This window comes from Amia ocellicauda, chromosome 8 (assembly GCF_036373705.1).
Source record: "Amia ocellicauda isolate fAmiCal2 chromosome 8, fAmiCal2.hap1, whole genome shotgun sequence".
In the NCBI taxonomy this organism is placed as follows: domain Eukaryota; kingdom Metazoa; phylum Chordata; class Actinopteri; order Amiiformes; family Amiidae; genus Amia; species Amia ocellicauda.
Window position 1 is genome coordinate 42,616,484 of NC_089857.1, and position 23,016 is coordinate 42,639,499.

Here is a 23,016-nt window from a genome sequence, read left to right on the forward strand (position 1 = left end):
TATACGAAATTAACCATTTATTCATAGAAATACACTTTTGATTTCAAGATTTCAATATTTTGTATATTTTTTTAGTTTCCGTGCAGAGCTTAATTGTATTGACATTTAAAGTATTGTGGGAATGTATTTTTACAGCAGCTTATGTATTTTAGGAATATACTTTTTGTAAAGTATGCACAAAACACATAACATTAATTGGTGTACGAAACCTGACTAACGTTTCACTCGACGGCCTGGTCAGCCACACGTCTTTTCCTGGCTGTGAAGGACGGCTGCTCAGCACCCTTAAGAAGGACCCCACTGTGACGTTCTTAATCAATCGGAGTTCAGCGCAAACCTCTGCGCCGGTCTGCTGGGCGCTCGAGTGATGGGGGGGCTAGCCCACAATGCCCGTATAAATCCCTCCTTATGGTTACTGCAGTTTCCAAGACTGAAGCCACGGCCGTCCCCAGTCCCCACGGTCCTGTAAGGCCTCACCACGGCCTTTCCTGGATTCTCCATTTTGTCTCTGAGGGCCTGGGACTCGTCACAGCAGTGAGCATTAAGATTTTCAACACTCTTGCTCTTAACCGATCGCCCTTTATCCTCCACACGCCCTGAGGCATGACGCACACAGGCGAGGTGTGCTCTCCTCGATCACTAGGAGCTTCTGCTGGCGTGAGGAGCAGAGGAGCGGACATTCATAATGAGGCGGTGTCGGATTTATGTGGGAGAGGAGTCGGGGGCTGGCATCGGTGCCCCATTTGCAAAAGTCACATCCAATAGTCCCCAAGCGTTTCTAGACTACGGGGGCAAGGGTAATCAAAAAAATGGAGGCAGATCTTCAGGCCGGTGTGTCCAGGAGAGGAGAGGTCCGGTTCCGGCTGAGGCTCCCAGGGCCCGGGCTAGGAGAACAGGCCTTTCTTTCTCTTGTCTTTCTTGGAGGCGGCGGGAGGTAACTTGCATTCTTTTGGCACCTCAAACCATTCGGGTACCTTTCTCTTCACCGGCTGGCTCACAGCCTGGGGACACAAAGCACATCATTACCCATGAAACCCTTCCATGAATGAAGAGCCCTAACTCTCCACACACAAAAAGAACGGATGGAAACGGGGTTTGTTTTTCGGCGTGCGTTTCTGCCGGTGTTCGGTTTCGAAACGTCTGAGGATCACGAAAGAAGATGTAACGGATATCAAGACGAAGACTGTGCATAGTGAAAGACTCCACTTTCTCTACTCCTTGACTACATCATGTTTCGTCCCTTACAAAGAGAGCCATAACTCACCGTACACATTCAGACCGACCTTTGCAACCATTTGACCACGATAAAATCTTAACGGGAATTACTCAAGGCAAACCCATCATAAATTAAGCCAGTGAGTGAATACTTGGCGCCACGATTTCCAACGGTGCCAAAGGTTAAATCTTTTCATGGTTTCAGGAACAGCTTTTTACTTCTGAGGGGGTTGAAGGACTGAGACAGGAGCAGGCTGTTAGTGACGAGCTCTCCGGGGCAGGTTAGCTGGTGCGCTGCAAGGCCCCAGAGAGCCGGAAATCACCATGCAGACCAGAACGTGCCACACTGCACCTCAGCCCGGGCATCGCTAGTGGGATCAGACCACCGAGACCCGCCAGCCCCCCCAGCTTAGGCCCAGGGAAATAGATAGAAAAGCATCCAGGAGGTGCCCGGTTCATCGGATTACAATCCATCACAATATCACGTAAGCCATTTATCTGCGACTTCAAATTTCATTTCAGAAGAATTAGGTTTTCTCCTCTCTTCCAATCCATCTGCTGCTAACCCTTATGTGACCTCACCTAGTCCTCCGAAGGAAAGGCCGTTCGAAGCTATTTAGCGGGGCGCTCTAATGCAAACATATTGATCTACGGGGCAGTGAGAATAGGCAGGGCCGAGGAGCCATAAACACAACCTGCAGTCCATCAGAAAATACGGGCAGTTTAATTTAGGGAGACAGCGAGAGATTATCGCTGTCAAATTAGGAATGTGCTGCCGCTCTGGAAATCTTGTTTGTCGAGAGCTTTGGAGGAGGGGAAAAAGAAAAACCTTGAAATAAGCCACCGAAGATGCACGATACACGATACAGCCAGCGTCTCACAGCAAGAGTTCATTCCCATCTCCTTTGAAATCACGTCACCGGCCTCTTAAAAATGTTCACTGCGATCTATACCGGGTAGTAATTTAATGGCGACAGAGTGATTTCACAGCTTGTATCATAAAAGTATTTCATCATCCCCTCAGGGTCCAAAGTCCGTTTCTCATCAAACCAATTTAACATTTCCACGTAAAGCACATATTCCCGATAGAAGGTTTAAACCCAAACAAAACAACCCGACCTCCACAGAGCATTTTACAGATGGAAACAATTAATACAGGGTGTGGAAGTAAATAAATAAGTGAATTAACCATTTATTTACAAACTAAATAAATGTAAACGTAAATGTGACAGCCCTGGTTCAGGCCTGGGCAATATCAGTGTCACAGTGTTGGGTAAAACACACAGGGCTTTCTTGGCTGGACACACAACAGCGACCGCTGAGGATCATGGGGGTCCTGAGAGTCTGCCACGCATTAAGGCCCTGCTGTGGTCGATCTATAAACATTCATTTCCCTCCTTCAGTAATGTGTGGCACTCTTATTTTCTTTCAATCTCCAGTCAAAACAGAGACTCATTCACAATAAAATGATCGGCCGATACTAATGATTAGGACCGGAGCGTAATCGCCGTCTTACAAGCCGCCTAGCAGTCGTTCCGCATTTCCTGGAGATGAATGTCACTCGGCTGAACACTTCCCCTCGCATCTGCTCCCGAAATGACATTTCTCCGTCTCGGCAACAGAGCCCCTATCAGGCCTTTTCATTTCGGAATAAGACTATTCATCACCGACTCCGTGGTGCGTAACAAAATGTTAATACAACCTTATAAATTACGCCCGTGACTTCATGTGCATTGCGTCGAGGCAGCCTAGCGTGGCCTGTGATTTAACGCGGCTTCCTCTTGATAAACATTCGCCGGGCGTGGGGGGCTGCGGACGGGGCCATGCGGACGGCAGAGCTTCGGAGCGACGAGAGAAGAATAATGCGAAGTGTACCCAACTGGGGAATTATTTCAAGCGTGTGAAGTAGGAGATTAAAACATTGCTTTTTTGTGTTGTGCAGAAAAAAAAAAACAGGAGATAATTCTCCAGGGTGTTGCTGACACCGAGGAAAAGAACGAACGAATGAATGTAAAAGCCCACCGAAAGTGGGATCAACACCCCCTCTGCCCCTTCCTCCAGGATTTCAACAGTTAAAAATCTAGGAATTTCATAGGAGATTAAAACAGATTACTCACAGACTAATTATTGTCCACAGATAGAAACAAATATTTAATTTATGTAACGATAGGAAGATTTTAACTCTTCGTTGGTGTTTAGCATCAAAACCCTGCTGCGTCATCAGATCACACATTGTGTCAAAACGCCGCAAGCGGAGTTTACACCACGGTATGTTGTTGATTCGGACCGGAAAGACCCAAAGGGCAGCGGCCAGGACTCTGGGTTCAAGTGTCCTCCTGAGGCCACCGGCAATCGATGTGTCGGCAGCGGGCTGAGCCGAGACAGGCACTCAGTGCTCTTTACATTAAGAGGTCAGAGGTCACGCAGATACCTCCGGGCTCTTTCAGTCGCAGGTGGGCAGAGCAGTGAAGCGATGTTGAAATCTGGCACCTCAGTGGGGTTTCAAATCATAGATCAATAAGTAACCAAATCGGACTCCCAGCATAATAAACAGACGTGGAATCTCAAGTTAAGCTCCGGGGGAGGGCTGAATAAAAGCTGAATAAACTGGACGACTATCTGATTGTATGTTTCTGAAAGTCACGCCTCACAGATTGTGTTAGCGCGTTGACAGGGAATGAACGGATCTGAAATGTTCCCTGGCCGGGGGAGAGATTTAAACACAGGCTCCCCTCGGTTCTGCAGGTTCACTCGTTACAGGAGACGCCAGTGCAGTTTCTCTTTGTGACGGGTTGTTATTTACTTAAATGTGCCCTGACCTTTGGCCCCACTAATCCCCTCTTAGGATCGATCCCTCTGTGGCCGCCCTCCCTAACGAGATGAGCAGGGTGGCTTAGCCAGGGGCTGCCCTACATCTGGCAGCTGCTCCGTCTGACCGGCCAGCAGCAGCAGCTGTGACTGAGACCTGCGTTCATGGCGCGACGCCCCCTGGGGGCTTCCCGAGGAGGGGGAGGGTGGGATTGACACGGCAGGCCAGGGTTTCACACACCTGGAGCTGAACATCTCATCCCCACACTCTCTCTCTGCATCGCTCTGGGCTCTGACAGAAATGGCAGAGCGAGAGAGAGAGAGAGAGAGAGAGTGAGACTCTTCCAGGATTGCAAACTACAAATGTCACGAGGAACTTTTTAATCCCAGTGTGGATTGGTGGCTGAGAAAGAGATCTCTTTAACAAAACTGGCATGAATTAAATAAGAAGGAAGCAAGACAAAGACCGCCTAATCTCCCCAGCAGCAGATCTAAAGCTCTCACTCATTACACAATCTGTTGTCCAGCCTTATTGTCCATATTTGTGTTACTAAAACACGTTTTAAAATGACGCCTGACCCAGAAGTCTGATCTGCGATGACGAACTCGTGCTAATGACCTACTTGTGGCCACAACAGAACGGCAGGGATCAAGTGACACTGGAATCTGGCAGCATGGAGAGACAGCGCCTTAGTCATGTGACCCGAGGCGGGGCTAGAGCGCCCCAGGCCGGACCCGGTCAGCAACGGAGCTCGATCGGCCAATCAGCCCCCTCCGAGGGTCAAGCTGCGTGAGATAACAACAACACGCGGACAACATCACACACAGCCGTAGGAGCATCGCTGGAGTTAACGCAGCACAACATCGCTCTTGAACAGCACGTACCTTCACTGGCGAATCACAGAAGAGCTGCTGGGTGTCGTCATCCAGCTGCTTCTGGTTCCAGGAAGCCATATGGAGGGCGGGGTTCTGGGCCGGGATGCCGTCCGACCGGGATGACTTGGCTTTGGACTGGAGGCTCTCAGTCACCTGCAGAAACCACTTCAGTATTTATACCGGTCTCTGATTTCTCCCTGGAAGTGTTTTTGTGCTTCCCTGTAAACCAGCCTTTATTTACTTCAGTTTTCTGCAATTAATTAGGATAATTAAGCCAGCCAGGGCAAAGGGAGTGGGAAATTAAAGATCCTCAAGATATCTTTCCTTCGCTAAATTGAGGCGCAATAAAATGTAGGGAATTTGCTATATGACTGAAGTACCGGTCTGTTCACATTCGGAATAGGAATCCCGTTAAATTGGCATCGTTAAGGATTACCTCGGCGTCGGGCATGGGTATCTCTCCGAGCAGCGCGTCCTCGATCGCCTCCATGTCCTCCAGCTCCTCCCAGGGCTGGGCGGGGGCAGGCGGAGGGGCGCTTCTCTGGACGGTCTGGTCCTAAAACAGATCACAGGCTTAAACTTGTACATTGCAATTCTAGATCTGTTTTTGTGTTTGTTTGTTTGTTAAATCATATGGCACCAGATTCCTCTTGTTCTACAGACGTCCCACAGCAAAACAGACTAACGTCAGAGCACTACATTGACACTACAGTTTCTGTGCGTTTTCGCATCGATTGAGGAAATATAACTGAGGCAGCATAAGCAACACGGGGAGTGGAAGGGACAAAAAGAGTCTGGTTTGGGTGTAGGTAACAAATCCTTGCGGAAAAACACAAAACGGTACTGATTGCGGCTCAGATAATTCGCAGTAATTCTGAATTACCCACGTTTCCTGTAGAACTGCATACAATTAGTCCGTCTGAAAAGATCTGTGCGTCTCTGGCGCTGGGCTAAGGAGTGGAGTGGTGCTGCCCTCCGCTGGTAAAGCCATCTAACAGCAGTATTGAAACCCACTATACTGGCACTAAACTGGCCTCGTTCTGCTTGTTTCGAACCTACACTTCGTGGCTTTAACACCTTCTCTTCCCTCTCTGTCCTTCTGACTGCGGGATTGTTGTGTAGCCTATTTATCAGGGGTTAGATATCGGGATAACAGGATGAACAGAAGGTTTCAACCGCCATCTTTGTAGGTAAATACGAGCCTGCAGGATTGGAGAGCACAGACACGCGTTGGAGGTGGCAAGATGCCTGACCTTGGACTGTATCCAGGCCAGGCTTTGCCCCGGCATCCTCTCACTCTTCCCAGCCTGCGGGACAGCGCCCCCCATCTTCTGCAGCAGCGCCACAGTCAGGTGGATAAGATGCGAGTCGATCTCCTCGGGGACCAGCTCTCTGATCTTCTTCATGTTGCCCAGATCTGAAGATGAACCCGAGAACAAGAGTGATGAGAGTTAACACAGCGGTGATGATACATCATAGCAAAATGCATTCCATTAATGTGGTTAAATCACAGGGTTCATGGCATTGTGGAAATGATGTCACGTCGCACAGAAATCCTTTATTGACACAAATATTACGGTTATTCATCCTGTGATGGCTATACGAATTGCAAAAAAATCTAAAAACCTCCACCCTATCCTCAAAAACAGAAACAGCTCATGTATGAACGAAAGAAAACACCAGGATAAAACAAGTACAACTATGAAACACACATCCAGGAAACAGACTCGTGCAAAACTAAACTCTCACTCATTAACTGTGAATTTAAATGAGCTGCAACATCTGCGCTGGTGGATTTCAACAGCGAGAAAAGGAGGAAATTTTATGGCAGTGATTTATTCAGAGAGAACACTGAATTACCATCTCTCAGCGAGTTCACGTGAGATTTCTCAGAACCAGCTTCAACTTGAAAGCGCCTAGAGAAATTATACAGGAAGACCAACAACGAGTTCACCGGCAGCTCAGACACAATTTCCACGGCACCATTTATTTATTCAGAGAGAGTCATGTACACAGGGGGGTGTGGGGCGATTAAAGTGCAGTTATAAGCCAGCCCAAGAAGAGGGACCAAAGCCAAGTGCCCCAAGCGTACCGGAGCTGATGGGCGGAGCTGCGATGATGTTGGCGATGGTCTTCTGTATCTGAGGGGTCAGTCCAGCGCGTTCGGTGTCCAGGCGGTATCCCGCTTTTAGCGCCTGCAGGAGGTGAGAGCCCACCACGGCCAGCGGGAGACTCCTGCTGTCACACACCGTCCTCTGTAAACACAGCACAGCGTCGGTATAGACCGGCATTGCACAGCTTCGGCACACAGACAGGCATGGTACAGCGTTGGCAAACAGAAAGGCATGGCACAGCATCAGCACACAGACAGGCATGGCACAGCGTCAGCACACAGACAGGCGCGGCACAGCGTCGGCACATAGACAGGCGCGGCACAGCGTTTGTGTTGGCCCACATATAGAGACACACAGTGGGCCAACCCAAACCTGACGTCACCCAACCTACCACGCTCAGGCCCTGCTCCTGGAAGAGTCTGTAGGTGATTTTCACGCTGTCGGGGAGGGCGGTATACAAAGACCTGAGCTCGGGACTGCTCTTCTCGGCACACGGTGGTGCGCCGGGGAGCACGTTCACCTGGGAGGCAGAGAGACACACAGGGTGACCAATCTGTTATTTTATTTCCAACCCCTTGTCTCTATCCTGCTCTCCTGCATCTCACCTTGAGGCCATTTGACTGGCAGAAGCTGCTGATGGTGTCTAGGAGAGGAGCCAACATGGCCGACTTGGCCTCCGACACTCCGTCCACCATCTTCAGACTGGCCACCATGGTGGGCCTGGGGACGGGAGAGGGGAGAGCATCACTGGCGCTGGCAGAACCTGGTCACTAAATGTCTGAACACTGAACACACACCGATGACTGTTCAGACCCATCGCAAGCAAACGATTCCTCCCCCAACACATGATCACACTTTCTTAATACGACAACGTAGTGACGTCCCTCTGCCATTGAAGTGAAGATCCCATTCGTCTCTTAAGTGCAAAAGGCAGGACTTCCAGCCCCAATGCGAACAACAGTCTGGCCTCGGGGGTGAGAGACATACCGTGTCTTCGACATGTCCAGCAGGATCTTGTTGGTGGCGAGGACAGCTGGAGGAATGTCCTTCTCACTGGCCAGTCTCTGTCTCCCCGCCACCAGCTGGCCGTACAGCACCCCCTGTCAATCAGAGTCGGAGTAAACATTTAAAACAGACGAGCCCTCTCCTGCCGACTCTCCTCAAGCACTGTGTTAATGTGGAACCAGGCATCCTGACCTGCTTCTTAAACTGCCTGGTTAGGGTGTGTGTACAGTGCATCACCTATGTACTTTCTGACCTTTTACAACAGAATTTCAGCTTCTTTCTCCTTTTGAGAATCAAGCTGTAACTGCCGAGTTGTTACAGATAGAAAATCAGAATATCCTGCGAATCATCCTGTGCGTCTCTCACAACTACAGGGGTTCATTCTGCTTCGTACCTGCAGCTCCAGCTCTCTGGGGGAGACGGCCGGGGGCTGGGGCTGCGAAGGAGGCTGCTTCCCGGGGGACTTCAGCACCGAGGCGGCCCGAGGCCTGAGCAAGAAAACAAAAAATATCGACATTTTAGTTTGTATGTTTTTTCCCCTCCATGCAATTGATTTCACTTCCACAACAAAACACATTGGCATTTCAGTTCCACATCACTGACATCACTATTTTTATGCTCATTACCTTTTCGATGGAGAGCTTACAGTTCTGGGAGAAGTATGGGTTTCTGCTTGTGAAAACTGGGAAAGCTTAGATTTCTGTCAGAGAGAGAGAGAAAGGATCATATAAAGCCTCTTAAAGAACTAAACTCTTGACTGCTATGAGACAATAGAGAAACACTGTTTCACGGGACACTCGATCAAAGGCACGATGTTCCGTTCCCAGAGTTCCATGCTGACCTGCTGAGCCGCTGCTGATTGGCTGGCCGAGGGAGAGGCCGTGAGGGGCGGAGCCGGACTCCTCCTGAAATCACACACAACAATGACGGCATCAGCGCCGAGGCAACGAGAACATGTAAAACACACACATAGTGGGACAGGTAGGTGTGTACCTCGGCACCGTGAAGATCCTGGCGCACAGATCGGTGGTCGGTTGCAGCAGAAGGGATTGATGGGTTTGACTTGACTTGCTCAGCCACCGCTTACCCTGGGATTTTTAACAACCAAAAACAACAATCATAAATCAACCCATCATAAATAAGTAATTATAATAAACAACTAACTTATAAGACCTCCGACTTCAACCCATCTAAAATATTACGGTCATGTTCTGAATTAAATTATTAATCCAAATACCTAAAACCCACTTAACACCTTAATATTTAAACAATTTCACACACTTGGAATTAGTTTGCATCGGAATATTTGCAGCTGTTCAGAGAATTTCACACACTGACACACTAATGAACACGCATGTGTACGTAGTGATATTCACGGAAGACACAGGTCAGAAAAAAAACAGCTTTTCTATCTGGGAAGTTATATTTATTGAAGTATCTGTTTCATGCCTGTGTCCTCATTTAAACCCAATTCTTCAAGCCATACACTGAAACAATTACCCAAAATGCACTCCTTTGAAGGATAAAAGGTAAAATTCGAGATTAAATGATTAGGAACACAGTCTGGATGTTTCGGCAACACACTATACTTCACATTAGAACCAATTTTAGGATTATATCAGGGCTCCAGTAGGGCCAACATCTTTTTGCTCAACTCTAGAACAGAAAGCCTTTTATTTCCCATAGGGTGCATTTCGTTAGTCTCACAGTGGGAAGCCTGTTAAGATTTCAATTAAGTAATTAGGATCGAGAAGCAGGGCTCCACTCCTCTGCGCAGCCGCCCTGCCCGTACCTTGGGAGTCAGACTGCAGATGGTGGCGAACTTGTGGACCCCGGAGCCCTCCTTCAGGTATTCCTCGGAGATGAGAGCACGGGCCAGCGCTTTCCAGAATGGCTCCGAGACGTTCTTCCCGGCGCCGAAGAGAGGGTGATTGCGGAACCGGGCTGGCAGCCTCTGGGAGGACTGTGAGGTACGACACCGGTTAAAGTTCCAGTATCACGCAGAGATTAGATTCAGGGAACATCTCACTACTCTGGTATCTGTTTTCTCTGGTCTGAAAAACTTCACATTTGGGAGATATTTAAGATTAACAAACAAACAAACCAAGGCCGGAGATGGAGAACAATAAGACTCGTGCTATTCTGCTAAAGAGTTGGTAAAAGTGTTGGCAAGTGAGCGCCTGTTCCCAGCAGGGCGGTGACGCGGGCCGTACTCACAGAGCCACGCAGAAACAGGATGGGGACGGACACCCCGAACTTGCCCCCCAGTGCGTCGATGCCCCCCATGAGCTGCGCAGCTTCCTTCCCGAAGTCATGCAGGCCGGGATCGTTGTCCTCCACCGTGGAGTTGTGCGCCGACCTGTGGGACACAGAGACAACGGAGGCACACCAGTGAGAGAGAGAGAGAAAGGTAGTATAGAAAAAGACTCTCTCTCATTACAAAGCTCTCTTGACACAAAAGCACCCATAAATATATCTAAAAACACACACAGCCATCTATGCTGAAAGGGTTTTAAAGAGACTATTTGCGCTCAGAGAGACATTGAAACGCCTTTTGTTTGTCACAAGGTTGCCATCGTCTCACACAGACGCCCACCTGGTCCTGCAGTTGTCACAACACCTGTCTGTCCCCATGATGCCAGAGGTGGCTTTTCGCATCTGCTTGTCCTCGAAGTGGGACAGGATGAGTCTGCAGAGGAGAGACACGGCCAGGACAGATGAGACACAGAGCACATCAGACCACACAAAAAACTTCAGGATCATTGTGAACAGACTTCACACAATAATAAGCCCAAGTCAGGGACTTTGCTCTCTGATTTCACACCGTATTGTGCCGCTGCAGATGCGAAACGCGTGTCGTAAACCCACCGACGGCTTTAACACTAATTAGTGTAAATGTCGGTTCCCACAAAGGGAGTGGGATATTGGAGCCACAGTAGTCATCGTTCTACAGAAACAACACACTGCCGTTACATTTACCGCTCCACACCACACACAAACTCACTTCCTCCTGCACTTGGGCGAGTTCAGATACTGCTCCATCTTGGCCATCATTTTGAGCTTATATCCGCGATGCTTGTCGCTAATAACGGTGTTCAAGAGATACCTGTGGGTGGAAAGATAATGAAGTCTTATTAAATGGAGTTCCGTAGACACAAAGAACACTGCCGATTAATTTACACCTTTAGATGAAAGATCCATTGAGAGCCAGAAAGGCAAAGATAACCATGCTCAGTGCTCACCCTGAACCCACAGAAAAACACTTCTAGGTTCATCAAGACGAAGCTGCGAAACGTTCTCATTCATCCACACTGTCATACATGTATAAAATATCAAATATATCATACGTGTGTGTCCGTAATGCAACCGGACTGCAGACAGCGATTGGCAGCGATGTCAAAGTGGGAATCGTCACCTGTTTAGAGCCATGTCCGAGGAGCTCCACACCACGTGGCAGGCGCTGGGCAGCCCATCCCTCCCGGCGCGGCCGATCTCCTGGTAGTAGGACTCCATCTCCTTCGGCGCGCCGTAGTGGATGACCTTGCGGATGTCGGCCTTGTTTATGCCCATCCCGAAAGCCACCGTGGCGACCACACACTGGAGACAGTTAGGAGACGCGGGAAGTGAGACACGGGGAACAGTGGGGCTGGTGTGTGCGGTGGTGGGGGATTATATTACTTTAAATTAAAAACAGTTTGAATCATTCAGACTAGGAAGAACAGATGAAACCCTTCTGAGCTACAGAGGACAGTTGGTCCAGGCAGCGCGGTGTGCGGAAGGTGCCAACCCACCTGGATCTCGTCCCTCATGAACTTGTGGTGCGTCTCCCTGCGACTCTTGATGCCCATGCCAGCGTGGTAAACGCCAGTCGAGATGCCCAGCTTAGACAGCTCGGCCGACACCTTCTCCGTGGCCTTCCTGGACTGGCAGTAGATGATGGAGGGGCCTTCAAACTCATAACGAGATCTGCAGGGAGAGGGCGGGGAATTAAAAGCAGACAACACACACTCTGAGTCACAGCTTCCTTTAATACACGCACTTTCTGAATGCTTTATGAACACTCACGCTTTCTTCTTGATGAGGAATGGCTGCAGGTCCCTGAAGATGTTCCCGGTCTTGTGGCCGACGTTCAGGCACAGGTTGGGCCGGTCGAAGCTGGTGCAGGTGACCTGGGGGTCGTCCAGGTGCAGACTGCGCACAATGTCCTCCCGGATGGACGGGCTGGCCGTGGCCGTCAGCGCCACAATGGGAACCTGGGCGAGAGACAGAGGCTGGGCTAGAGACGCTCAAAGCCATGATGCCTGGGTTTCTTTTAAATTCAGTCCTACCAAAGTTTGGCACCTTCACACAATAAGGAGACACTTTTAATAGACATAACATTTAGTTCAAATTATTCTCCTCAAAATGATCTGGAGTAGGAGCTATGGTTACTATCGAGAAAGCAGCTTTGTGTCGATTTGTTTTCTGTCCCCTCTGTGAAAATGATTGTCACGATGCTCTTAAACCTGGATTGGCCTAAAGGAGAACTTCTTATTTTTATTTTGACTAGATCGGCCACCTCAGTTTACAAGGTCAGATACTAGTACATACATGAGGCAGTACTTTCTTGAAGAACCCCAGGTTTCTGTAGGCACCCCTGAAGTCATGGCCCCACTCAGAGATGCAATGGGCCTCGTCGACCGCCACCAGCGTGATCCCTGGAGACGAACACAAACACAGCGTCATGAGTAATGACTAGTCCGGCCTGAATTTTGAGCGGCTGTCAGCGGCCACATGACGCCAGCCCTCCCAGTCTAGATCAGCCGCTCTTATTGGCTATTCCAGGCAGAGGATTAAATCCCTGGCTCGGCTGGGTCACCCCTAGGAGTCACAGCGTTTAATCAGACATAAGTAAGCCGTTCACTCACCCACATCGCTGTCGAGCTGTTTGAGCAGCGCTGCGTTGCCCGAGCAGAACTCTGGAGTCATGTAGACCACCCGGAAGAGCCCCCTTCAGACGAGAAAGACATTAACTCCCTACCAGCTCAGCTGCACACTTCATCAGCAGCAGAGAAAATGTCAACATCGGCATCAGACGTTGTGCTACCCTTTAACATGCTTGAAAAGTAGATTTGTAGCATCATACTCTTTGAAAGAAAATGTCTCTTAAGAGAGCATTCCTACAGATCTGGCTATAAAGAACAACTTTCATATACATATTATGTGTTTATTTTGTATTACGAATACAAATTTCTATCTAAGTAAAAGCAAACTGGCCGTGCCTAATGAAGTCGGCTGTCTAGGTTTAAATAAATGTAACGATGTTATCAGAGACTTACTTTTTCAAGTCCATAAAAACATTTTCGGACTGAGCCGATCCCAAGAAACAGGCCGGGATATTGGACATCCTGCAATAAAGAGAAAGGGGGCACAGTGAGCTGTGTGGTACCACCAGGCTTCTCCACCTTCGAGACTTTAATGCTCTGCTTCAGGAAACTGAAAAACTGAAACTGCGGAGTCCAGTCGGGGCCCTGGGGTGAGCGGGCAGAGGAAGAACATCCGACAGGCTGTGAAACCGCGATCAGAAGGACCAGACCGACCCCTCAGGGGGGCCGACATGAGAGGAACAGGACACTCACTGGAGCTGCAGCACCTGGTCCTCCATGAGGGCGATAAGAGGCGAGATGACCACGCCCACCCCCCCACAGTACACGGGCGGGAACTGGAAGCAGAGGCTCTTCCCGTAACCTGTGTGGACAGAGGAAACAGGTCAGGTCAGGTGAGACAGGTTACCCTGCGCCACATGAGCCACGACCGGCCGTGTTTCCCCACAGATCCCCATCTGGGACACGAGAGGGTCAAATGGAGGTCTTTGTTTTCTTCCACCAGTGCGTTTCCAGAGGGAGGGAAGTGGGCAGAACCAAGAGCCGGACCTGTGAGTTAGGAACCGGCGAGAACGCCCGTCTCTGTGTGGTTAATTTGTTTTGTAAAGTTAACAAGGATAACACGCGCATATTTGACTAATCGCTTTAGCACAATACCCAAAGCCAGCAGCTCACAGGTTTGTAAAGCTCCTGTGAAACACAGAGCCCCATTGAAAGGGGAAAATGCCCAACGCCTCAAACGTCCCCGATTACAAGTAATAATCATGTCGCAGTGAGGTTGTGAAAAAAAAAAATCCATGCATTTCAAATTGAATCAAGTATAAATCGAGTCAGTAGCAGTTAAGCCGCGAGAGGGACTTAAAACCTGCCTTTAGGTCATTTAACTGCGACACTATTTTCTACTTTCGTAGCTGTTAAAGCCTATGTAGAATTTATCCATCTCTCTTGGCCGGCCAGAACGCATTTAGATTAGATGCGGAGGGGCTTAGCTGGATTTGCACTGAACGTTTCATCCGGCATCGATCTGTGGCCCTGCCGGAGCGAACGGTGCGGGGCCACGAACAGGAAGCGTGAGAGAGACGCAGAGCCGCACATCTGAGCCGTGAGCTGAACCTCGTGACGACACAGGACACGAGTTCAGATTGAGGCAGATCATGTCTTACTAATTTATTAGCATTTTTTTTAACACGCAACTGCAACTGTGGATCATGTGAAAGCATATGATATGATATACTTAAGATTTTCAAAAAGCTTTTGATAAGGTTCCACACCAAAGACTGATCCTCAAATTGGAAGCTGTAGGCATTCAGGGTAATGTAAGCAGATGGATAATGAACTGGCTGATGTAAAGGAAACAGAGGGTGTCGATTAGAGGAGTCGCTTCTAACTGGAGTGAGGTTGTTAGTGGAGTTCCACAGGGATCAGTACTAGGGCCTGTGCTTTTTCTAATCTATATTAATGATCTGGACTCTGGGATAGTTAGCAAACTTGTCAAATTTGCAGATGATACTAAAATAGGTGGCTCAGCAGATACAATCTCGGCAGCACAGGCTATTCAAAGGGACTTAGATAATATTCAGTTGTGGGCCGACACCTTGCAGATGAAATTCAATGTGGACAAGTGCAAGGTATTACATGCAGGTTACAAAAATGTCCACTATAATTACACTATGGGAGGAATAGAACTGGATGAAGTAACGCATGAGAAAGACCTAGGAGTCTATGTGGACTCCTCACTTTCTCCATCCAAACAGTGTGGGTAAGCAATAAAAAAGGCAAACACAATGTTAGGGTATATTGTCAAAAGTGTAGAATTGAGAACAAGGGCAGTGATGTTCAGACTGTACAATGCACTAGTTAGAGCTCATCTGGATACTGTGGACAGTTCTGGGCTCCACACTTCAAGAAAGATATTGCTGCTCTAGAGGCAGTTCAGAGGAGAGCAACCAGACTTATTCCAGGTCTGAAGGGAAAGTCCTACTGAGAGACTGAGGACCTGAACCTTCTCACCCTGGAACAGAGGAGACTACGTGGGGACTTGATCCAAGTCTTCAAAATCATGAAAGGCATCGACCACATCAAACCAGAGGAGCTTTTCCAGATCAGCAGGGACACACGCACCCGGGGACACAAATGGAAATTGGGCTTCAAGGCATTCAAGACAGAAAACAGGAGACACTTCTTCACACAGAGAGGCGTCTCAATCTGAACAAACTCCCCAGCGATGTGGCTGAAGAGACAATTTGGGAACATTCAAAAACATACTGGATAGGATCCTTGATCACTTAGTTATTAATGGACACCAAACGAGCAGGATGGGGTGAATGGGCTCCTCTCCATTGGACACTTTCTTATGTTCTTAATCTAGACCAGTGGGGCAGATTAATTCGCTCATTTTGGCTCGTTGCTATTTTTATTTACACGTTTTCCTTCCTCCTCCACGCTCCCCCCCACATAATTGAGATCTCGTCCCTCATTATCACCCCAGGAATACTGCTTACCCGTTGCCATGACGACGAGGTTATCTCTCCTCTCTTGCAGAACGGAGTGAATCACTTTCCATTGTACGCTGAAACAAACAAACAGATTGCCTTTCACTCCAGCACCCGGGGACGCAAACCCCTGGCTATACCCTTTTCTCCCCCCGATAGTCTCCTGCACGGTTGGAGCATCCTGTGTGTGCAGCTGCAGCCACTCGCCTCCATCTACACGACCCGGGGACGGAAGAAAGGGTCCGCGAGAGATCGAAGGAGAGGAAGTGGGGGACCGGACTGATCCGTTAAGGGAAGCAAGTCTCCCCGGGTTCCGATAGGAAAAGTAAAACGTGTATTCTGTAGACACTTCTCTTAGCTTTAATACAAACCAGCTATAGCTCCGAAGACGTTCTGCAATTCATCACGGACATTGGAGGAAATCTCGTGGTTTCTTTTTGCAAAACGCTGGACTGTTGAAAGGAAATAACCATGTTCGTTAGCCGTGGTGAGGAGGATGAAGGGATATTAACTCACGGTTTGAAACCAGAATGTCCAAAAAACATCTTCAGGCATTTCATCTGCTTCGAGTTCGGTCCCGGGAGAGAAGGATCTGGAGAGAGGGGGAAGAAAAGGAAGATCATGGCCGCAGTCGACTGTGTGCACCAGAACAAACAATAACAACCAGACAATTAAGGTTTCCCAGCCCATGGCAACAACCCAGTGCCAGATGATGCCAGGAAACAGCTTGCGCAGCTGAACTGAGTTTAAAAAGCATCGCCCGTACCAAACACTTCCTCCTCATCCTCCTCCTCCTCCTCCTCCTCGATGACTTCGTCTTCGTCCTCGTCCGCCCGCCCCCCGCTCTGGAGATCTTCACTGCTGCTGTTCAACCTGTCCAGCTCGTCCACACACTGGGAAGAGAAAAGACCCGTCAGGGACAGGGAGGCGGCTGGGCGACATCCAGGGGGAGAGGAGAGGGCCAGCATACAGACCCCACGATCAAGGACATCTCTACAACTGCCCCGCCCTGCAGGACCGAGCGCAGACGTATCAGTCTGAATTCACAGCCGGACTGACGTTTCCTGTCCGCAGCATAAACTGGTAATTCAGCAGTTAACCACAGGCAGAAACGTCCCGAGAGAATATACATCTTTAAAAATGACCTGAAGCATTTCATTCTCCAGTTCTTCGTCACTCTCGACCACGTAGGAGAGATCGGATCCTTCGTCCGTCCCCACCGTCGCCTGCAAAACAAGCGGCACACGTTAGAGCCAGGCCGAGACACGCTGCCATGCTCACAGGAAGATCCCCGATCACAGAGACGGTGAAAACCAAGAGCCAGAGTCTTAAAAATAAACAAACAGAGAACTCCTACACATAAACATACACACATCATTGCGATTGTGGGTTCACAACGGTTCTGCTGCTCTCAGAGTGCTATGCAGGGGTCTCACACAGTCACACACAGCACATACACCATGTTGAGGGGAATGGGTGGGATTTTATTAGCACGGAGACATAACTATCAGTACAATTCAGTACAGGAGAAGACTGAGCTCTACACAAGGGTTTCCGTTTTCTTAGGACTCATCATTAATTACTGGGGCTTCCTAATGACCGAATCACTTTTTTGAATCTATATCAGTTCATGCCATGAAATGTCAGCCAGTTTCCTCTCCTCAGAGCCCCAAGCCGTGCCTCACCTGGTGCGCCAGAATCGACTCCTCTTCAAAAGCCTCCCGCATGGCCTGCCTCTCGATCACCTGCAGCTCGTACTCAGAAATGTCCAAGGACATGATGCACTCTCGGGGGGCGGGGGGGACGTCTTGAGGCTCCTTGTCTGGGGCGGCTGCGGAGTCGTTGAAGAGGTCCACGTCCAAGCGATCAGGATCCTGGCTCGAGGGTCTGCCAGGAGCCCCCCCCGCCGCACCGCCAGGCTGTTCGTTCTCCGCTGGGGGGCGGCTGTCCTCTCTGGTCCGTTGAGGACTGGTCTCCTCATCTTTCACAATCTGAGAGCGTCCCCCCAGCAGCAGGCTCCTCAGAGCCCCCAGGCCCTGCGCCAAACCATCCACGAGGGCCGCAGCGCTGCATCGGCAACCGACAGACAGACACAGGATTCAGACACACCCGTCCCGGCCCTCGGAGGGACAACTAATGGACGAAAGACTCATCTTTACACTAGGTGAGGTGACAAAGACATGACTGCAAATGAAAGCACAACTGACTGATCACGAATTTGATCAATAATTTGTCAATAATACTTTTTACCAACCAGCAGAGAAGAGGCTGATTTTGTATCAGTATACATCCCATGTATGATAGTGTCTCACCTGTTTGCAGCGCCACTGGTTTGATGGGGAATCTGCTGGGCGAGATCCTGCATCTCACTGGAGATCTGAAGAAGCCTTTCCTTCACATCCAGACCTGACGTCTCCCCTCCTGCTACAGTACAGGACGAAACGCAACGTATTACTTCGCTGGCTGACTATAGTGTTATTCAGGAACAATCTATGTACAGAGCTACATACTCTGAACTGCTCACTAACAGCCGCCAAACCCCTTTTGGAAAGAAAAATTAAATGTACAAATCGAAATCATAAAACCGCATGTGAAAATGAAAGCTAATTAGTTCAGGGGAAATGTATAACGTTACCTGCTGTGCTGTGGTGCAAAATCCTTCTGTTCGGGCTGTTTCAGTGAGGGGCTCGCTGTTCATGTGTGCGAGTTTAAAACACAGGAAAATGGGACTCGCACATAGCTTTATAAAGAGCAAAGTGTCTGAAGCGTAAAGGGATGATTGTTTGTATGTTAATGATGGCTGTTGTGCTGGGCAGAACGACAGAACTTGGACGTGAACTCATTGCCGTTCAACGGTGATGACCCTGTGCCATGATGCAGCCGCTCCTGAACTCCGTGTCTGTGCAGAACCGCAGGCCTGTCTACAGTTCGACATCGATCTGCGCACTGCGAGACGTGCGGTCACTGGGGGCCCGAACGTGTATCCGCGAGGGACCGGAGAAGTGAGCGCGTCATGGCCAGGGGACCGGCGGTCACAAGCAGTGCGCGGGCCTGAGGTCAGAGGAGTACTAGGGGACTGAGGCCGAAAAGCCGAAGTGTAAAACTGTACCGTTTAAACAAAAACAAATAAGTCTGCATTCATCTCTGGAAGTGAAAACCCCCAGAGGGATTAGCAATCATTTTACAGGCTGTGAAATTTGATCGATTCGTTCATGAGCATGGACTCCATTCCCTGCACCGCTAGGCATTCTGGAACACTCAGAAATGTTGCAGACCGCACACGTATCTGCCAATAAAGTGACTTTGCTTTGGGTTTTATCACTAATCAGTCTATGTGAGCAGTTTTGTCGTGCCCTGTAGGACGGACTGGACACCAGCATGGATGGCAAGAAAGAGCTAATGCCCCAGGGCCGCACCTTACCTCAAATACTCATCAATCAAACACTCGTTATGAATCTTTCAATCTTGGGCCGCTGTCTTTCGTGGTGCCATTCAGCAGTTCAGTTAATTAACCAGATCACACGCCAACCACAGCTGTCAAAACCGATTACACACCTCCCAACGAAGCCGCTTTCATTTTCGGTCCGTTTGAATTAGCGTTTAGCGACTGTGGTTCGTAGGCCGATCTGCCCGTGTCTCAAAATCCACCCTCACTCTATGTAAGTATGAGAGGTCAACCTGCCCCCACATCCCCACTGACCTGGGTCCATAGTCTCCAGTTTCTTATAGATCACAAATCCAGCCTGTTTAAAAAAAAAAAAAAAAAAAAAGCAATAAAAACACAAATCATAATTTTTGAATGACATAAGTATATCTTTAATTTCTTTTCTGTTATAGCCTTTCCATACGCAGTGCTATTTAAGCTCTTATATCGTTATATTCCTATATATTCAAGGTCCCCTTTTCTAAGGCATTTCAAAACATGACAACCTTCACATCAATCGCCTCAGAGTGATTCAGGTGTTCTCGTGATCCTTCGCTTTCTGAAGGTCACTTCTGAGAGGGGGAATAATGCCCAGGCACGTGACTCAACCACATAAGATTCCACCGCTGTGACCATAACAGCTGAACTGGCATCACATTCCCTTGAATAAAGCTTCAGTGCACGGCCAGGTCTGGATGCACATAGCTTTTTAAAATGCTCTTACTATCATTATGGATAAAGTCAGAGCGGTTTGTGTCTCATTCCAATGCTCCCCGGTTGGCGATACTGACTCACATAGGCATCCGTCGCTGCGTATCTCTTCTGGTCCTCGGTCAGGATGAAGTCGTCCCAGTGGCCGCAGCGGACCGCCCTGTCCTTCAGAAGCTGCTTGTTGAACAGATGCTTCACCAGCCCGTCTAGACTCCACCTCTCCACACATCTGAGCTGCAAACGGTGACCTGGCAAGGTCAATACACCTCTCGGCCCTGTGCCCACCCCCCACTGCAGAGCCTTGAGTAAATGGCAACCCTAATTCACCTGAATCCTGTGGAAACTGTAACAAGCATTTCATTTACCATGGTCTCTTTTATATATATTAATAAAGTAACGCCACCAAAATTAAGTACCCACAAAATTCACACCTACTCTTTTGTTAGCCAAGTCTGCCAGTTCCACAAAGTTCTTCAGTTTGATGTCGAAGTCGCTCATCAGTTTCCACATGTCTCCCTCGATTCCAACCCCGACCTTTTTGATGGTCTGGTCCTCGAGCAGCCTCTTCAAGCCAGAGGGAAACCCTGAAACACGCCGAGCTGTTAGAGCAACGCCTGCACCAGAGTACGCAAACAACGACTCGGGGGCGTTTACCAAATCCAATAGGGCCAACAACCATATACTCGACCTTCCTAATCTATGATGGAATATCTTTCCAACTGACCGACGCAGAAGTGCTGTGTTGACAGGAGTTGATGAGGTTTATAAGATAGCTATTTCCAACTAGGCTGCCATTCTCCCTTTCCCTCTCTCAGACACACTAGTTACTCTCGGCCTCAGTCTGTAATTTTCTCCTTATTGAGCGAGTTTAAGACACACACCCGGGGGCACAAATGGAAATTGGGCTTCAAGGCATTCAAGACAGAAAACAGGAGACACTTCTTCACACAGAGAGGCGTCACAATCTGAACAAACTCCCCAGCGATGTGGCTGAAGAGACAATTTGGGAACATTCAAAAACAGACTGGATAGGATCCTTGATCACTTAGATATTAATGGACACCAAACGAGCACGATGGGGCGAATGGGCTCCTCTCGATTGGACACTTTATGTTCTTAAGAGGGAAGATGATTTTTCAAACTAGCATAGATCCACTTCCACACATCATGATGGGGGGGAAACGTGCAATTTCACCAACTTAGCCTAGATGTTCAGAACATTCACCGTCCCACCCAGTTCCACACACGGCTCGTTCAAATGGATTTACATACAGCAAGCGCTGAAAAGGGTATTTCCTTAGCTTTGAATACATTCACATATTTGCAATGTAAATGAGAACCTTTTCGTCTTTTCGTTTGGTCGTCGACTGCTGCTTGGCTGGAATGTGCGCTTGTGGAAACAGTCAGATTACCAGACGTGTTTTACAACCCACCTGACATAGAAGAGAGGTGGAAGAGATAGCACTTCTCTTCCGAAGGACACAACTGAAGCATAGCGACCTTCTTCACTTTGCCACTGATGAAAGAGGGAGGCCATTCTATATCAAATCCCACGGCTGACCCGGGAACAAGGCAGGTCCTGAAGAGAAACATACAAATCAGCCATGAGACGGTTTGGCACAGCAACTAAAGTGTGTGGAATAAAAATGTACCGACTTATTCATGGAAAAGGTCCATAGAATTCCTAGAAATAACGGTTGCTTATCTTAGGATATCCACATGATTACACCTGACGGACAATGAACACAATCGCAGAGTGAAAGCGAGAGAGGGATCCGCATTTACAACACGACATCCGTACCTTAAATCCTCTGACAGGAAAGAGCAATCGTTGGCTTCGTAGCTGTAAACGACAGAGCCGGCGAATTCCAGATAAGGAAGACTATCTTCTAAGATATTCTTCTTGTGGAACCTTGGGAGAGTCTGTGAAATGCAGGGAAAGGAACATATTGAACTAAAAAACAGGATATGCATGGACAATAAACACTGTTGACATTCAAGCTGACGATTAGATGGTTTCAGTCAAGACACAAATTAAAGCTGTCATTTCCTGTTTGGGGGCATTGTGGCCATTGTGGTTTATGTTTGCTTGATAAAATCCTTTGATAGTGCTTAGTCATACATATTGGAGTAAGATTGAGTGCGTTTGTTATCTTTATTTACGCTGAGGTGTTTGGAAAGTCGAAGGTCGCTGTTAAAAGCCATTCTGCAGTTCAAGTATATACAAAAGATGACATTTTTACATGTCTGCTCAAAATATAAAAATGTTATTGACATTTGGGGTTTTTGCTATGCAGAACAATACTTGTAAGTAACAATGTTCACTTCAATTTAAGACAGTGGTGTTTTCCAAAAATGTTTAGGTCTTCAAAAATGTCAGGCAATGACTATATAAATGAATAATGTGGCGAAAGCTCTCTTACATTTAACTTCTAATTAGCTACAAAACCAGTGGATGGAGCTAGGCAGACTACGTATATTGTGAAACAAACATAAATCGTTGGTGTAATTTGAATAGGAACTCAAAGCAGACCAGCATATATAAACTTAACCAAATGAGGTGCATCTGTTCGAGGTGCAGCTCTAACCACTGCAGGACAAAGCGCCACTGTTGGCACTGTACACTGCAGAACCCCATAATGGAATAAGGTTTTATTTTCATTAGGATCAGGATAGTCACATGTATACATGTAATACGAGCAGCGTACAGGATGGACACGTGGACATGGTGCCTGCAGATCTGACCAAGTGGACCCATGCAGGTGAGTGATCCTACCTTGCTGTGCTCGGTGCCTGTGTCCTTCATTCCATCTGACATCCACTCCGGTAGTTTTCTGTCTGCCATGGTTTCATTTTAAAGAAATCATCTGTTTAAACTGAAATAAAAAGTGGGGGATTGAGACTGGGTGTGTTTAGCATAAACCATGTTATGGTGACTTTACTTGTAGCTACACCAGTATTGGAAAAACACATTTTCATTCAAGCTAATTGGGTAGATATGATGAAAT

The 23,016-nt window shown here is 48.3% G+C and overlaps 1 protein-coding gene across 3 annotated transcripts in view; it reads right to left on the reverse strand.

The window, feature by feature from the left end:
• The window catches only part of wrn (WRN RecQ like helicase), a 23,905-nt gene continuing 889 nt past the window's right edge, over positions 1–23,016 (reverse strand). The window contains exons 2-37 of one of the 3 annotated variants that reach the window (XR_010817621.1): positions 22,785–22,884; positions 21,810–21,931; positions 21,442–21,587; positions 20,444–20,592; positions 20,093–20,242; positions 19,574–19,616; positions 18,186–18,297; positions 17,559–17,940; positions 17,019–17,099; positions 16,640–16,766; positions 16,390–16,465; positions 15,883–15,950; positions 13,637–13,745; positions 13,337–13,405; positions 12,926–13,008; positions 12,609–12,715; positions 12,084–12,271; positions 11,810–11,984; positions 11,434–11,615; positions 11,023–11,124; positions 10,615–10,707; positions 10,236–10,377; positions 9,811–9,981; positions 9,012–9,106; positions 8,860–8,923; positions 8,645–8,718; positions 8,413–8,506; positions 8,001–8,113; positions 7,619–7,733; positions 7,405–7,533; positions 6,992–7,154; positions 6,153–6,316; positions 5,336–5,455; positions 4,909–5,052; positions 4,647–4,809; positions 918–1,001 (exon numbers count right to left, since the gene is read on the reverse strand). Coding sequence is in view for 2 of the 3 variants with exons in the window: in XM_066711499.1 (XP_066567596.1) it covers positions 885–1,001; positions 4,909–5,052; positions 5,336–5,455; positions 6,153–6,316; positions 6,992–7,154; positions 7,405–7,533; positions 7,619–7,733; positions 8,001–8,113; positions 8,413–8,506; positions 8,645–8,718; positions 8,860–8,923; positions 9,012–9,106; positions 9,811–9,981; positions 10,236–10,377; positions 10,615–10,707; positions 11,023–11,124; positions 11,434–11,615; positions 11,810–11,984; positions 12,084–12,271; positions 12,609–12,715; positions 12,926–13,008; positions 13,337–13,405; positions 13,637–13,745; positions 15,883–15,950; positions 16,390–16,465; positions 16,640–16,766; positions 17,019–17,099; positions 17,559–17,940; positions 18,186–18,297; positions 19,574–19,616; positions 20,093–20,242; positions 20,444–20,592; positions 21,442–21,587; positions 21,810–21,931; positions 22,785–22,853 (4,338 nt within the window). In the remaining variant the exon portion in view is untranslated. Of the gene's footprint in view, positions 1,002–4,646; positions 4,810–4,908; positions 5,053–5,335; positions 5,456–6,152; positions 6,317–6,991; positions 7,155–7,404; positions 7,534–7,618; positions 7,734–8,000; positions 8,114–8,412; positions 8,507–8,644; positions 8,719–8,859; positions 8,924–9,011; positions 9,107–9,810; positions 9,982–10,235; positions 10,378–10,614; positions 10,708–11,022; positions 11,125–11,433; positions 11,616–11,809; positions 11,985–12,083; positions 12,272–12,608; positions 12,716–12,925; positions 13,009–13,336; positions 13,406–13,636; positions 13,746–15,882; positions 15,951–16,389; positions 16,466–16,639; positions 16,767–17,018; positions 17,100–17,558; positions 17,941–18,185; positions 18,298–19,573; positions 19,617–20,092; positions 20,243–20,443; positions 20,593–21,441; positions 21,588–21,809; positions 21,932–22,784; positions 22,885–23,016 lie in introns of all 3 variants that reach the window. The other 2 variants (XM_066711500.1, XM_066711499.1) reach the window with 2 other exon arrangements.